The sequence below is a fragment of the Strigops habroptila genome, chromosome 2, assembly GCF_004027225.2.
Source record: "Strigops habroptila isolate Jane chromosome 2, bStrHab1.2.pri, whole genome shotgun sequence".
NCBI classification, from domain to species: domain Eukaryota; kingdom Metazoa; phylum Chordata; class Aves; order Psittaciformes; family Psittacidae; genus Strigops; species Strigops habroptila.
The window spans coordinates 17,812,104-17,829,272 of record NC_044278.2 but is presented as its reverse complement, the minus strand read 5'-3'; the positions used below and the strand labels follow the sequence as shown (position 1 = coordinate 17,829,272).

The 17,169-nt window shown below is 38.3% G+C and overlaps 1 protein-coding gene across 3 annotated transcripts in view; it reads left to right on the top strand.

Moving 5' to 3' along the window:
• ALCAM (activated leukocyte cell adhesion molecule) overlaps positions 1–17,169 on the top strand; it is a 124,136-nt gene that overhangs the window by 91,983 nt on the left and 14,984 nt on the right. For all 3 annotated transcript variants that reach the window (XM_030471622.1, XM_030471621.1, XM_030471624.1), the window contains exons 4-9: positions 1,944–2,008; positions 2,366–2,453; positions 3,314–3,496; positions 8,691–8,818; positions 10,517–10,646; positions 16,346–16,458. In XM_030471622.1, coding sequence (XP_030327482.1) covers positions 1,944–2,008; positions 2,366–2,453; positions 3,314–3,496; positions 8,691–8,818; positions 10,517–10,646; positions 16,346–16,458 — 707 coding nt within the window. The remainder of the gene's footprint in view (positions 1–1,943; positions 2,009–2,365; positions 2,454–3,313; positions 3,497–8,690; positions 8,819–10,516; positions 10,647–16,345; positions 16,459–17,169) is intronic.

The following is a 17,169-nucleotide window of genomic DNA, read 5'->3' as shown; positions in this document are numbered from 1 at the left end:
GCTGCCAAGTTTAAAATTTCTTCTTGCTTCAGACGCTGAGCTAATAAATGCCAAATAAGTCTTCTGTAGTGAATTACTTTGGTGCACATGCTGTGGCTGTGGGAATCTGGCAGCAAACATGTCCTTTCAGAGGCTCCTCTGAGAGAGAATGTGGCAGCTTCTCAACTGGAGCATCTGCTCAGTCACCAGATCACTCAAAACAGGGAGAGCCACACAGGGGCCATGGAGCAGGAGGTCTTGCCTTTCCTTCAGTAGGAGCATTGCAGGGCTCGGGTGCCCCAAAGGACCAAAAAGTAGTCTTCTCAAACCACACCTGGGGGAGATAAGAGATGAAAGGAAGCAAGGCTGAGGTGGGGGAAGGTGTTTTAGATCAACCAGCTGGTGACTTGTAACAGGCAGTCAACTGTGCATGTTTATGGAACGCAAAAATCTGAACCAGGAGGCCTGTTAATGGGCTTGTGAAACCACATTTGCTTGGATTGACATTGAAATGTTTTGTCCTTGGCAGGTTCTTACAGAGAATAGGTCAATCTTTTTCCATTAAAAATAACAAAAGAGAAATAAATATGCACATATCTTAGAAGAATAATCTTTACTAGTCCTTTGAAGAAATTGTGATGGTTTTGGCGTATAGCTTTGACTTTCTTTTGTTTGTTTTTGGGTTTTGCCACAAGCAAAGGGTTTGGGGTTTTTTAAATGTCAAATGAAGAGGTTCTTTTATTGCCTTTAATTTCCTTTTTGAGCTGTTCTTGTTCCATCCCGGTGTAGTCTTTCAAGTAAACAATATACCTGCATTTGTATGCGCACAAATACACAGACATACATGCACACACACACAAAGCAAATGGGTTGTTGTTGAAACATGTTGGCTTGCTATCTCTGTGATAGCAGGATCAGTACACCTGCACATTGGTAAACTCATCAGTGTGTAGAGATTTTGGCAAGGTAGTAAGTTCACTTTGGGCTGGCATTAGTGACATACACACATTATTTATTAGGAAGCTTGATTTGGAAAGAAGTTCTGTAAGCTGGCATCATTTAGGATGTTTCAGTCTGTAAAAGTATATAATATGTATGCTTTTTAATGCAGTATAGCTAGAGTGTTGAGGCTTTTTTCAACTGTATAAACATTGATTTATTTTTCTTTTTTCCTCCCTCACTCTTCTCCTCTCCTTTTAAAATTGTGGGGGAAAACTGTCTCTTTTGGAGATGAAAATTTGCATTCCGGGCTTCAGGCCAAACTATTTTAACAGACAAGTTATATAGTCTCTAGAAAGTACTCTTTTATGATGGAAACATTGATAGATCCTCCACTTTGGCAGACTAAAAGGTCCATCTACCATAATAAAAGCAAATAAGAAGACATACTGACACTGAAGAAAAAGTTTATTTTTTTTTAAGAAAGTCATAACTAACTCAGAATCAGTTTAAGTAATTACATTTATCTCTATCATCTGAATTTCTTAAATGTAACAATCACAGTTAGGAAAAATAAACATTAGAAGAATGATTAGGTTGAATTTTTTCCTTTATAATGTGACAGCTCAGCTACAGTAATATCCACAGTAAAGCTGCTTTTCTGTTGCTATAGTTTCTGTACTACTGGTTCCTTCTCCAGTGTGTGTTTCATATAAATCAGATAGATTCTCTCCTTCCAGGTACAGCACTAGTCTGCCTGGCTAAAAAATGTATTGTCAGAATGCACGGATTTCATTATGATATGTTTTAAAGTGATGTTTTTTTCCTTTTCAATCCATTTGCTAATATTGAAATAGAAGTATCTCACTTTTTCTGCTTGTAATGGCAAAGCGTAGGTAAGACTATACCAGACTAGATTGTTCTGTTTAGTCTCAAAGTCCATGAGGGTGTTTTAGTAACTTTTTGTTTTTAAAACAGCTGTATGTGCTCCTTTCACTAGTACTTTTATCTTATTTATGTTTTAGAACAACCCTCTCAACCAGAAATCTTACATCAAGCAGACTTCTTAGAAACAGAGAAGCTACAAATGGTAAGAGCAGCATTCTCCCTCAAAGTTATGTGCCTGACAGCTGCCTGAAGTCAACATGGAGAAAGGTGATGGAATGAGGCTTAGAGCGGGTGCATGTGTGCCTGTGAGAGGTCGTGGTCTATAGCCAGTTCCCTCGCCACTGCTGTACTGTGCCATCCTGGTCTTAAACCCACCACCAAAACCTTTTCCAAATTGTACCTAAGCCTCATTGATGGGTTTTGTCCTATTTAATAAAAATAGTTGGAGTTCAGCATTTGAACTTACTAGAAATTTTTACCCAAAGCAGCATAAGCAAAAATAGAATTATATTAAAACATAGTGGAGAGAAACAGCAACTAATTCCTGTCTGTTCTGCAGCTTGGGGAGTGCGTTGCAAGAGATAGTTATCCTGAAGGCAATGTTACATGGTACAAAAATGGGAGAGTTTTGCAACCCATGGAAGAAGGTACGTTTCAATGATAGCCAATGTCCCTGAATCCACAGGCAGGTGTACGCATGAAGAACTGCGTTTATAAGAGTTGCTCTACTTTAGTTTAATGTATTGTTCCTTTAAGGAAAACTACTCATATGGAAAGATGAAACTGGAAGGAAACTTCTAGGCCATTCAGAGCACCCAAGCTATGCCATAGAATCTCTCTTTCAGTTCCAGCTTTAAAACTACATCATGGGGAATGAGGGCTGCCTTTGTTAATACTATTGCAAACCTATTCTTGAGCCTGTGTAGCTAGTAGAAACCTGAATCTAATTTCCAGCTTCTTATTAGGTGTTAACTGTGTCAATTTCACACCTGTCCAATATTGTGTTTGGAACATGTAGATCATTATGTCCTTATATGGTATTTATTTTCCGGGATATTTACAAAGAATGTTTGTTTTTTCACTCTCTTTCAAATTTGATTTTGACGGGCTAATCAGACCCCAATATTTTACCTTCCATAAAATAGACAATACTTACAAAATTCAGTTGTAAATATGATCCTAAAAATTGGTTTTGCCAGGATTTTTGAGGCCTTATTTCTGCTTAAAAATTGAGCTGAGATTTGTATTAAAAACCCCACAAGTTTACAATTAGTTTTCTGTTTTGATTTGCTCTAAAATGTACAGCATGTTAGGACTTTGTTGTTGATAAAACGTTCCTGATGTACATCAGTAGCAATACTAGAGGTAAACTGTAGAGTCTCTTGGGTAATTTGTTGTGTTGCTTGCATGTTTGTATCCTGATAACAAATACAGAGTAAGCAACAAAATGTAGGAAAAAAGGTTGCAAATTTGTCTGTGTGACACTGAAACAGTATTTCCTTTTCAGTTGTGGTCATAAATTTGCAAAAGATTGTGGACAAGTCAACTGGACTCTTCACCATGACATCATCTCTTCAGTACACGCCAACAAAGGAAGATGCGAATGCCAAGTTTACTTGCATTGTGGCATATTATGGACCATCTGGCCAGAAAACAATACAGTCTGAACCAGTTGTCTTCGATGTTCACTGTAAGTTATTAGAAAGCACCTGTTGTTTTATGAAGTCTAACTCGGAGGTAGGAAGCAAAATCAGAAACATTTTACAGAATTACAGACACATTGCTGCTTGCCTGGTGAGACGGTTTCTTCAAAGCTGATTTGCAGCAAGAAGGTCTGAGTACATTCTCTGTATAATTTTACTTCAGATTTACCTGATATTTCTTTCTAACCTTAGAATACTGAATATCAAGATTGCATTGACAAAATGAAAGTGGTAACCACAAAACTTAGTGAAACATGCTTTTCAGAAATTTAACAGAAGTTAGAGTGGTTAATCAGTGACTGTGCCCCCTGAATTATGCAATAAATACACAAAATAGTTTTTAGTATACTCAAATGTTTTTCATTTTTGCAGAGACAGCACCAAACAGCTCATACAGGCAGACTACCTTGTACATAATGCAGTAGCTTGTCTACAGCTGTAAAATGCTGATTTTTGCATTTAAAATATATCGTTTGAATATTGGTAGACTTTTATGTAGAGAATCTGTAAATAATGACTTCCAGCTGGCCTAAGTCCTACAGCAATTTCCTTACTGTATTACTGACCGATGTGTAAATCATAATTCTCCTTTGAATAAATAAAATGGGCAGTTGACAAGAAAGGTCATAGTTGGTGGTAGCAATTACAGAAGGGGGGAAGAGGGTTTCAAAGTCTTGTAAAATGACCTTGTAAAATAGACTTCTACTTCTGAAGGACTGTAGAAGGCAGCAGTTTGTAGCACAATATAGAGGAACAGGAGATATACAATATGTCCAGTCAAGTGTTACCTTTCTGCACACTTCAGGTAATACCTCAGTTTATACGTCCTTGTTTTGGGAGTGATATGGTCTAAGTATACAGTCCAACATCTAATAGGGTCTTACTATACATTGTGTAACAACTCTATAATGCAGTTGAATACACAGAAAATTAGAAAGGGATTGGATTTCTCCAGCTAGCATGTGTGCTCCATTGCCTTGAAACACAAGCTACAGGCTTGAAGTAGGTAGGTCTACTTAGATGATCAGTTGTCCCTCACAGGCAAAGTTTGTTGAGTCATGGAGTAGGAGATCAGTTTTGGCCTTAGTCAGATCATATAAAACCTTGGAGCAATTGCTCCTTGGTTTCACCTGGAGAAGCCAGAGTAAATTAAGGCCTTCTTTTCATCAGCTGTTTCTCCACAATGACAAGCAGCACAACTGGAGAAGAAAACCTCTGGATAGCAATCATTATCATTGAAAATAATATAGAGATTTCAAGCCTGCAGACACCTATCCCATCACTTTAAAGCTAGAGGGGTTTTTTCATCTTTTGGTTTTGCTTTAAAGTTGTGTACCAAATTTCCCTGGATTTTTTTCTTTATTTCTGTCAACTATGGAGCCCCATGACCACGAATAACTCCTGCTGTATATGGCAGATGTTCACAGTGAAGAAGTGTGATGACCAGAAAGCATTTGTTGCTATTACTTACCAAGAGATCCTTTGCTGTCCTCATTTCCACACCACTTTCATGCATTAGGCTACTTCTCCTGTTGAGGATGAGGCTCTTGCAGATTCTATGGTACACATACTATGTGCTCTTGCAATTAAGGACTACCTGATGTGAAGGAAAAAGAAGTCTGCACAGCACTGCAGAATAGTTACTGTGCCAGATACCATGTGCATTCCGTATTAAACATTTTATGTTTGCTAGACTAGCTCTTTTAATCCTGGTGTAGTAACACTCAATTTAATTAAGATAGTTCTTCCTCCAGAGATAGGCAGTATCATTGTGCTGCTAATTAGCCAACAGTGGGAGGCAGACATACCCTTCAGTAGTAAAGAGGCCTCAAGTATGAACTCTGGCTTTAGAGTATGGGGTTACCCAATTTCCTTTCTGAATATTTTCATTTGCTGTAACTTCAATTTCTTACTCTGCTTAAATGCATCTCCAAATGAATTTGTGAAACTCTTTATTAATAGATGTCCAAAGCTTCAACAGATGAATTTCATGACTGATGTTACCTGATGATAATGATGTCTGATCTTTTTTTTGTTTTGTAATTTAGTTCAGCGATCCTAATTAGTTTCTTTCTCAAGAAATGTGATTTTTTTTTTTTTTAATGAGTCAAATGTAATGCAGATGAAAAAAAAAAAGGCAGACTCCAACTCTAATAAATGGAAGTCTTCCAGGGTTGGGGTTCTTTTTCAGATTGACTGTCAAAACTTACTGTGTTTTGCATCTCTGAAGCAAGCAGAAAAAAATCATGAAGAAGACTTGTTGTTTGTTCCTTGCAACTTAACCATTTATCATACAGAAATTAGAAAAGCATGCTTAAACTATGTCTACACAAGATTTTTTTAAAGATATACCTATTCAGTCAGGATCTAAGAAATGTTTTACTGTTTGGAAGGGGGCTTTAGCTCTGGGCTAGTGCAGTCTTTAGTACTCAAGTGTTAGCTAGTTGACATCCTGGAAGCAGCCAGCCACTGTAACCTAGTATGAGAGGAAGAGTGAATTAGCGCCTGCTGTTTTGGGTGCTAGCTGGAATTGGATAACTTAGCTCAGCTAGCAGTAGTTATCAGATCTGGTTTGCAGCTGTAGCAAGCAAGCTACTGAAAGTAACATGAGTAATACAAGAGAATTGGAGCTAGACAGATAGTATCTCAGTTATCCAAATTACCTAGACTCCAGTTATGTTGGGTTCTGCTCAGCATGAATCAGTGTAAAAAGATAATGTTTGTCAGGCAGACTTTCCAGTCATGCCCTGGTGTTAAGTGTTTGTCTTGTTATGGATAAACTTCGTTACATAACAGATTAGAGTCAGTCACTTTATATTCATGCTGCTTCCAGCACTGGTGTTTTCCTTGAAGTTATGCAGTTATGACCATGGTGGATCTGGGATAGCAGCATTCATTTAGTGCATAACTGTCTTTTGGTGCTGGATCCCAGAATCTTGTTCTTGTTTAGAGAACAGGTTTAGAGAAGCACAAGGTAAGGTGGGCCAAGCCAGGGATATGTGCCACTGAGAGGCAGGTTACACCTTCCTTAGGCTCCTCTTGTTTATTTGTGAAGGTAAGGGAGCACATTACCTGTGTTTAAGCATTGCGCTGTCCACTGTATTTCCCTATCATCAGGTTGTGTTTTCCTCAAAAGGATGACCTCTTCACCTTAGAGAACAATTTAATTATTTGTTACTTATTTCGGTAGGTTTTTTTTTTTTTCCAGTTTGGAGAATGAAATAAAAAATTTGCTCCTGGTTGATTGCAGTAGATAGAAGGGTAAGATATTCCTACAAGAAAGACTGGTGGTTTGCAAGAGGTAATTCTTGTCTAACTTTCCATTTTTAATCCAGTTCTGTTCATCTCTGTGGGAAAATCTGTTCCAAATTAAAGTCCTAAAAGTTATCTTCATTATAATTCGTAGAATCATAGAATAGTTAGGGTTGGAAAGGACCTTAAGGTCATCTAGTTCCAACCCCCTTGCCATGAGCGGGGATACCTCATCCCTTTTCATTCTTGAGACAAAGCCTAAGCAATTCCAGACTATATCTAGACGTCCTTTACAGTAATTTCTTCATGTTTAGTCATCTTCACATCAACTTGACAGTGAGTGGATAGCAATTTACATTCTGTAATCCACACACTACATGCCCAAATCAAAGCTCTAGACCTTCATCCCATGAGCCCCAGAGAAGAGGACTCTTGCTCCATCTAGTCGGCATGTCAGGCCCTGGCCTGTGCATGTGGCCTTCAGCTTGCTTTGGTTAGTGACATGGTTTGGTGGTGGCCTTGGCAGTACTGGGGGAACAGTTGGACTTGATGATCTTAAAGGTCTTTTCCAACCCAGTTGATTCTATGATTCTATAAGTTCCTGCAGCAGGCCAGCTCACCAGACAGCCCCTGAAACAGGGGATTTTGGCCCTGCTGTTGTTAAGAGGTGTGCATAGGCTTCCTGACTAGCTGCTTCATTGTATCTGTTGCATTTCACACCAGCAGCAATGCTGGACTTCCTTTTCCTAAGCAGGCAAAGTTGTGCTTCAGCTCTGAAGGTACTGAGATAGAAGCTGTTTGGATGTGGAAGGGAGCTGGGGCTACTGTATCTGAAGGAGGGATGATGTGGCTTGTTGAAGCCCAGTACCCGTCCTCCTATGAGGAGGAGAGATGCTGTGTTAAGAGTTCTCAGTCATCAAGAGGCCACTGCAGAATGCAGTTCCTGTTATAGAGAAATCCCATAGCAGAAGACAGACATGATGAATGCCTTAAGGGTTGGAAAGGCTGTAGAGCACACGCTCCACTAAACCTACAAAATCAGCTGTCAGGCAAGGATTTCTCTGCTATGTAATTTTCTTTTTTTTTTTTTTTAGTGTCTAATAAGACATGCTCTACCGTGTCTTAATGAAAGACTGGCATCTTTGGTGGAATTTATTTATTCATTAAAATTAAAGCATCGAGAGCTATCTGCCTGTATTCCTTTAATTTTGTTCATTTTCCTTTTTTTTTTTTTTTAACTATATTTAGGGTTCTACTTGGAAAGAATAGCATCTATTAAAGTATACTGTCTTTGCTTTAAAAAAAAAACCACCAAAGTAAAATGTAAGTTATAGTTCAACTTCACTGAACATGGCAGAAGTATGTTACATTTACAGTTTTGTTGACTATGTTAAGGGTCCCATTATGTTCACCAAATTCATCTTTCTGAAAGCCTGTAGTGATCAGCATGTAGAATAGGCTGAACATAGTCACTTAGTTCATATTTCTTTCTTTTTAATGCAAGAAGGTTATTATCTCGTACTAATGCAAGGCATTGAGAGCTTCAGTTGTTTTTCTGATTGCTGCAGTCCTCCAAACAGGGAGCTTCACAGAGAACAAGTTAATGTCTCATAACGAAATCACACCATGGAACTGTTCATACCCATCAGGGGTTTTTTTCTTTTAAGTACATGACATGGTTGTAATCATTGCTGTTTCAGTTGCAGGTATTTTGGTGAAGAAAAATGAGTGAAATCATATGGCTTCTTTGCACTTACTTCATTGGCAAAAATGCAGAAAGTGTGATTAACTTCAGTTCTTTTTACATATGTGAATATCTTCACCGGCTTGATGATAAAATCATGTACTCTTCGGCCATGCATATTGTATGCATAGTGTAACAGTGCAGGTTTTTGCAGATCCTGTTAAATGTGTGCATTATTTTCACAGATCCAACAGAGAAGGTAACTATTCAAGTGCTATCACAAAGTAGTACAGTTAAAGAAGGCGATAACATCACTCTGAAGTGCTCAGGAAATGGCAACCCTCCTCCACAGGAGTTCCTGTTTTACATTCCAGTAAGTCCTGCCTTGCTGTCACTGTGTGGTGAAATATTCTGTATCGTCCCTTCCTGCAGATATTGCTACATGCCAGTGTATACGTGGTTTTATAACAAATGAAGGAAGGAATTCAATGCAACAAAACCTGAGGATAGACATCAGCCATTACATCAGATTCTCAGAATGCCTCACTTGAGTTGGCAAAATTTTTTGAGAAAACATCTTCTTCCCCCCACCTCACCTGAAGTGTTTTGAGGCTTGGACCTACTAAAAATTACTAGGCTTCATTTCCCATCATCAGATATTCTGATAAGAAGCAGTTTTGACTAAAGTAATTCAGCATCTTGAATAAAACCGTCTCATCTGTTGTCATAACAGACAAAGATCCAGCAGTGAAAGTACAGGAAATCAATTCAGCTTTTTTTTTTTTTTTTTTCACAGATGAATCTTTGTGCAATTTCTTTAGTTAATTTATTAATTGCTTTGTGGCATAACAGCACCAAAAAGAACAAGTGTGACAGCACAGAAGAAAGCATAGGAAAAAATCTGTCAAATGCATAAGATGCATGGTGCCATTAATCATCTTAGTATTGGTGAAATTCACAGACAGATAGGGCTTTATATTCCTAGTCCTGCTTCCTGTATCCTGCTTCTTTTTCCTATTTTATATCCCTTTTTTATTCCTACTGCAGTAGTGAGCAGAGCTGTTTTTGAGAGAGGCCAAACGCAGTGGCATGCTTCAAGGTATTTCACAGATTGCCTTTTGAACATAATCCTCATCTAGTTTGGATGCCTGGCATGTTTGAATGGCTGAAGAGCAGCAAGGGAAACTAGGAGCTGAAGTCCTCTTATCTCAGAACAGCCATTTAGATTCAGTGAGTCATCCCAGTGCCAAGGAAGAAAGTATATAGTATCTCCCGTTGCTCTGCTAGCACAGTGAGTGAGCAAAGCACCCAAGTTTGTCTTACCTTCGGTCTCCCTCTACCTGATACAAGTCCTTTCTCTCAAGGAGAGTTGGAATTGGTGATTTCTTTGCGAGACTTATGGGTATCTTAAATCTCTTTCTGACTTCAGAGGTACAAATTAGGGTTTCATTCTGTGCTTGTTTCAAACGTGATTTAAGTCAGTCAGTTGTAATCAGGGGGGAACTGGGCAGACAGAAAGCAATGCTTGCTGCAAAATTTAAAACACCAGTTTTTGTAGACAAATGCGTATAAAGTAGCATATACCCTAACAGACTCCATACCGTGATGTGAATAGAGCAAGGTGTGCTTGTGATGTTTGAAAACTGTGCAATGCAGTACACTTCATGATTTTTCCTGAACTGAATATATCATTTCAGATACAGATTTAGAAACACAATTTGTTTTGCTGTTGTGATTTCTACGGCACTCTTATTCGTAGACTGTTTGTCTCCTGTTTTCTCCCATTTTCTTTCTGCTAAATGTTCAAATTTTGTATATTAATAGCCTCTTAAAATAAGTTAATCATTCAATTAAAAGAGTAAGCTCTTAATTGCAGGTGGGTTTTAATACTCTGGTGTCATGCAGGAAATAAATCTTAGTATTATTAACAGGTAATTACACTTCAGTGATGCTGTGTCTATACATATTTTGGACTATTTCACTACCCCTATAATAAAAAAAAAAATCCTTATCAGAAACTAATGTTTTTATCAGGCCCATATACAATAAATGTTCTGTTTTCCATCCACAGGGAGAAACAGAAGGTATAAGAAGCTCAGATACTTATGTCATGACAGACGTGAGGCGAAATGCAACAGGAGAATATAAGTGCTCTCTGACTGACAAAAGCATGATGGACTCGACCACTATCACTGTGCACTGTAAGTCATTGCATTTTGCACTCCTAGTTAGGATACAAACCTATCTTGGACCTTCTGGGATGGTCTCTCTCTGCTTTATTTAGGTAGATTAGTCCAGTTAACCTACAGAGTGGAATGATGTTGTCGAAGTAGTGTCACGCATTTTTATTTTTTCTAATGTATTTCTGTTTGAAAACCTTAACTTTCTCGATTCATTGACCTAGATAGATTCTCTTTATGTAACCTTTGTATACTTTGTGATATTATTGCACTGTCACATACAGTGAAAATTCCGGTACTTTGTTTCACTCGTGAACATATAAATGGCAAATTATGTTCCAGCTGTACTTTGGAATGTACTCAAACATACAGACCAGCCCACTGGTATCACTGAAGATCATTCTTCATAGTCAAATTCACATCAATCTAAGATCCTCTCATCTTTCCTCAATGAGGTTAATGTGAAAGTCTAGGGAAGAGACTTAGGAATTCATACAGTGCTCAGTAAAGTTTCTTCAGCTGTATACTAGAGTATTTACTCATACTTTAGCAGCAATGCTTTGAAAGCAGTCATTGAACTGGTTGAACCATTGAAACAAAGATTGCTTTTCAATAGCTGCTTTTAATCTCTTTATGTAAGAAAACAAAACAGGAAATCCTTCCAACTTTGCTATACTATCACAGGCTGTGAAATGAGACTCAGGCCAATGGTACTAGGTTTCCCCTAAAAACATTGGTTGTCTGTAGTCTTTCTTGGAAAAGGTACAACGCATGCAGAAAATATCTGTACATGAATAATTACACTATTCCATTTAACGAATATGTTGCATTTAATAAGGTCATCTGTTTTCCTACCCACTCCTTCTCTTTGCCAAGAGTCAGGGTATGTAAGATGTGAAGAGAGCTCTGTACTACTGCCACTAGCTGCTCAATAACAAAGGTAGCTTGCTGGTAGTTTGCTGTGGTATAACTGACCCTTTTATTTTATTCCAAGTGGATTTCATGTCTACTTGTACTTCCATAAATAGTTACTCTAAAGAATGGCTTCCTCAGCTCCAAGTTATTTATACCAAGCCAGTTTTCCTTTCTCTGCTATTTTGTCTGTATGTCAGAAGAACTTTACTATAGAAGAGAAGCATGTATTTTCTTGACAGAAGTCTTTCCAGTGTTGGCAGCTAGAACAGCTGCTCAGAACTCATAGGTACGCTCAAGTACCCTACTGCTTCTCATCAATTACGGTTCATTTTGTGTTATTTTGGTTTTTTTTAAAACACCTCTATCTGCAATAAAGCCTTTACTTAAGTGAGGCACGGTGGCCTAGAGTAGTTCTGAAATTCCTGAATGCCCAGACCATGACTTATCTTTAAGCTACTTCAGTGTCTTGCCTTATGCTGGTCTAAAGCATTTATGCAGCATGTTTGCTTGTGAGAAGAACTCTCCTGAAAAAGCCATAAACCTCTTAGATGCTCTGTAATATCCTCCTTCATCTTTCAATTGCCTGCATTATATCAACTTTCCAGCATAACTCAGTAATTTTTACTCATTTCTCCTTCTAATCTACTTACATATTTTTGGTGCTACAGCTTCAGATTTTATTTTTTTTAATGCTTCCATGATAGCTGTTTGTCCTCCAAATAATGCTTATTAACACCTATCAAATCCTGCTTTTTGTCCTTCTTTTGCTTTCTTGCTTACCTTTTCACATATGGATGAATATTGCTGTCTATGCTGTTACACTGAAAAAGCCTTCATTCTGAGTCAGGACTTTTTGTTTCCTAACATCCAATCTTGGCGCTTCGGATTTTCTTATTTTCACTTAAAAAAACCCAAACCAAACAAAATGGAAAAAAACCAAACAAACAAACAAACAAAAAAAACAAAGCAAACAAAAAAAAAACCCCAAACCCAACCCCACAAGCAAACAAAACCACAAAAAACCCCAACCTAAAAACCACAACAAAAAACAAGCAATATAATAATTCTAATTTAAATCTGTGAAACTACTTATAGTAATTTGTTACATTTCGACTGTAGCGCTTTTTCCCAAACAGATTTTATTGAGCATTGTAATTACACTGGTTCCTTTCAGTATCGAGGTAGGGAAAAGTTTCTTGCTGGTATGAGAATACCTTAGCACATTGTAGTCCTTAAATATCTTTGTAGCAAAATATTCTGGCTCAATACCACACTCTTTTTTTCCAAGATAAATGTAAATTGTGAGATTCACAGCTGAAAACTGATGTTAAAGCATCTCAGTTACTCAATGTTTTAGGAAATACTTTATTTATAAAGTAAAGCAAGGGGGGAAGAAAGAGGGTCTTCCTTTACCCACAGAACATAAGGGAAAAACTAGACAACCTGGGCTCTTGCACCCCAGAGCAGCTGCAGGATCTGTGCAGCAAAGTCTCAGTTTAAAGTCCGGCAGAACCAAGTGCTTGTGGCTGGTGCAGTTTGTCCCTCAACGGAGGATGCAACAGAACATGCAACAGAACAGGATTGATGTTGTGGGTTTGATTTCTTTACACTAGGTAGTTAATTTTATGCTAGCTCTGTTCCTTGAGCGAGTTTGCCTAGTGTCAGATGATCAAAACTTGCAGAGGCCAGGCATGGGACCGGGGCAAAGACTTTTTACAAACACTTAAAAACTGCTATAGTAGAACACTCAGTGCAAGGCAAGGAAAGCATCTAGCAGTAGAGGGTGGGCATATGTATTCCCTCAGCTATGAAGAAGCAGATGACTGCTTCAACTCACCCTTTTCTTTATCTCTTGCTATAGTTGTTTCTGCATGTAAAACCCAGTATGCAGTAGGGCTGTGGAACTTGCTCTGTGTGATGCTTTCCTTTCTACTAAAATGTGTTTTCTGGGGAAATAGGTTTGCAAACCTCCCAAAAAATCAAAGATTTTAGAAATATAGCAGTTGTGTTTGTCCATAGGTACTTTTAATAGTCTTTTCTTGTGCTACAGGCTCATTGAAAATACAGCGGAAATCACCTTTTGAAGGTTGCATGGAAAAATCTATTCTCAGTATACTAGGAAAAGTTTCTTGTTGTTTGCTAGTATATTTAGGGAGCTCAGACTACAGGCAAGTGCTGTGCATAGTTCTCCCAGTCGTAGCACAGTATTCCTTCAGAGATTTTCTCTAAATGCTGGGAGCCTGTCCTATAGGTGCAATAGAGTTTCAGAACTGAAATGTTTACTACAGTCTTCCCCACATCAGTTCCATACCTCTCTCACATGATATGTTAATACATGCAAAATGCATTCTCTGTCTCTTCCCTGTTCTACTTGGTATGCACAGACAGTACTGAAATCAATGCAAGACTTCAAGTGAGACCACATTAAGAACTATCATATATTGAAAATGGTGCCTGATGAAAAGTTTGTTTATGAATAACGTTTCAAAGCCAAACAGGAAATGTATGGAAAAAATTTTGCAACAAAGTTTTTCTTTCAGTGGCAAGGAAGATTAATTTTGACAGTCTTCTGTATGCAAGAAATATTTTCTCCTCATACTTATGTTCCAAGAAGAAATTATTTACTAATGGAGCATATAAGTTGAGAGGTGGAAGTATCTACATCACATTTCTTTGTGGACCCTACAGATAAACTGGCAGAATATTAATCCAAATCAAATTGGCCTCTGTAGAGTTCCTAGCAGGAATCCTATGTTAAACAGTAGCTTAATTCTGTACTTGCTTCATAAATCACCTTTTACAAATACTGCTGTGAGGTATGTGGTTCATCTTGCACACTGTAAATTCTCCTGAACTTCTAAAGCAACCAAGACCACTGTGTGAGAGGGATTGTATTCTCAGTTATAGCCTCCCCCCCAAAAAATGTGGGATAGGGGCATCATGGCATGGTTTCCTAGAGGAAAACTGGATTAAAGGATTGCTCTGGCCTCAGTGTCAGTCTTGCCTGAGATGAAGGCCAAAAATTTAATGGGTTTCTTCTTCCTGTGGCATATGTGAGAAGAATCCCTCATGTATGGTCTTTGGTGATCTCTTGGGTTTGAAGTGCGTTCTTGCTTCAGAGAACAAAAGGTTTAAGTAGATGTTGAAGAAAACTCACCCTGAGGGCAGGGAAATAAAACCTCCTAGCTTTTTCTTCAGCCACCCCTCTGCCTTGGTAGTATGTGCTCCAGAATAACAGAGCAAGAAGAAACATCCTGTATACTATTTGAATCTATGTACTCCCTGGCTGAGTCTTGTCTTTATATATCTCTTCTTTTTTTTTTTTTTTTTTTTTTTTGCTTGTGGAAGCAAGGGTAAGCTCTGGAGAGTCTTGTTAGTTTGGTTGCATTTACTAGTTTGGGGAGGCTGTGTGAGAAATCCCTATAGGAATACAGAAACAAAATGCCATTTTATCTCTTTGGTAAGATCTTTGCTTTACTCATGCACAGATGAAAGTACTTTTTTTGTGACCTCTTGGGCTAGGTATTAGACTTGTTACACAGATGATAATAATTCAGACTAATAGTACAGGATGGACCGTAGTTGTTCCCTGAAGTTCTGCCTTTAATTACTATGGTGTTCCCAGGGCAACCACTGAATGAAACCAGGAGCTGAGTTCACTGTTTTGTTAAGGAAAACTCACTGTTTTCCCTTTCCTCTACCAACTGTGATTTTTACCTCAACCTTTTTTTAAACTCTGCTTAAAAGCTAAAAGGATGTTTTGCAGTCCTTTTCCAGCAAGTACTATAATCGTGATGAATTCATGTGTGCTTGCCATTTGATAGCATGTGTCTGTGTGTGTGCATCTGTGATAGTCATTCGACCAGGCAACTTGGCTTACAAGCAAGGCACCATAAGAGGGGAAGCAAAACAGGTTTAGCTTGCCAAACTCTGCTTTTCTCAGTGTAGGATTTTTTTTTTTATTTTTAAGAAATCACTAGCCCACCAAGTCCATATACTAAGAAAAATATAGAGAACTATTTCCTGATCTTTCTGTTACTGGCTTCACCCTGCCTTGTGTCAGACATAGCTATTGCTGACTGCAATTTCCCTGGAGTTAAAACAGGTCACGCAAAGCCTGGAGTTAAACAAAAATGGCTTTTTAAGTTACAAATGAAAATTATAAATGAGAGGGCCTCATGTGTGGCCCCCCAACCCTATAATTCAGACTCCTCACCCCTTCAGTCAGTATCATGTCTCATACATACTGTATTTGACTGTCTTCATCCTCTCCAGATGCTGAGGACAAAAGTTAACTTGTTTTATCACATTTGAGAAAGCTACCCCTTGTTTTCCTCACCTCTTCATCGCACTTATTATGTAGGTTAATCTGTCTCCACCTGCACAAGTCCTTCCCTGAAGATGCATTTCTACCTGGCCCATAGCAAGCTCCCTTCACAGCAGTCTGTGCTTCCCCTTTCAAGATGCACTTGCTGCTATGTGAAGTACTCCTTGCACCTTCTCTGTCAGTCTTTTAGCAATACAACGTGGAAAAAAAAAAAGTATCCATTTGTCTAGTGATTAGTGAGTTTTTGCTTTTCCTTTTAGCCTATAATTACAGCAAAAAATGTGAGTGTTCTGCAATGCCTATTTTAGAATAATTCTCTCTTCTCCCTTACTTGTAAAATTGACTTAGATTGTATTGAAGAAATGAAATCTTGAATTTAATGAGTGCAATTAGTCACATTTTTCTTTCCTTGGTAAAGCCTTTGAAACGGGCCAGGCTTTCAGAGATTAACTTCTGACAAATGCTCTTTCTCTCCCAGATTTGGATTTGCAGCTCACTCCTAGCGGAGAAGTCACGAAACAGATTGGAGAGGCCCTCCCTGTGTCATGCACAATTTCTTCTAGTAGAAATGCAACAGTGTTTTGGATAAAGGTCGGTAATTCATCTACTTCACACTTCATCTGGGTGTTCACCTCTTCATATTACTGCTGCTACTTCAGCGTTTTGGAAGGAAGGAAGGAAGTTGTTCATTGGAGTTTTTGAAGAATGTTGTTAAAATGGGTCTTACACATATGGCTAAAATGAGAGCGACTGACTCAAGTTGATGACTGAAAATCAGTTACTGTAATTATCATCTCAGTTTTCAACTGGAGCGAATTAGTGCCTACTATAACACAAATAGAACTTTTTTGAAATGGTCTGTACAAGGCCCTTTGAGAATCAGGTCACTCTGAGAAGGAAGCCTTTTGGAGGAATTTGGGTTCATTAATTGTTTTCTCAGAAGCAGGCTTGGTCTTGATTCTAATAAACATAATGAAAGGGGAGGGCAGGTTGAGAGTTCATTGGATGGTTGCAACAGGTTTTCAGTGACTGGTGAAAAAGGTAGCTAGCATAGACTCTGTGTTTAAATAAAACATGTACTGCTGGAAACTAAAAATAATGATACATGATGGTGGTTTGGTAGCATATGTTGATCTCATAAGCCTGGCCTGGAGGATAGTTATCTGTGTCTCAGTGTGTTTATGCCCTTGATTTAAAAGCAAAGTTGTTCAAGAGAAAAGGAGGTAGCTTTTATAAATCTCCAGTACTTTCCACTTTTCATGCTGTTATGTTGCTGCCAGCTATACAAATGAAATTATTAAT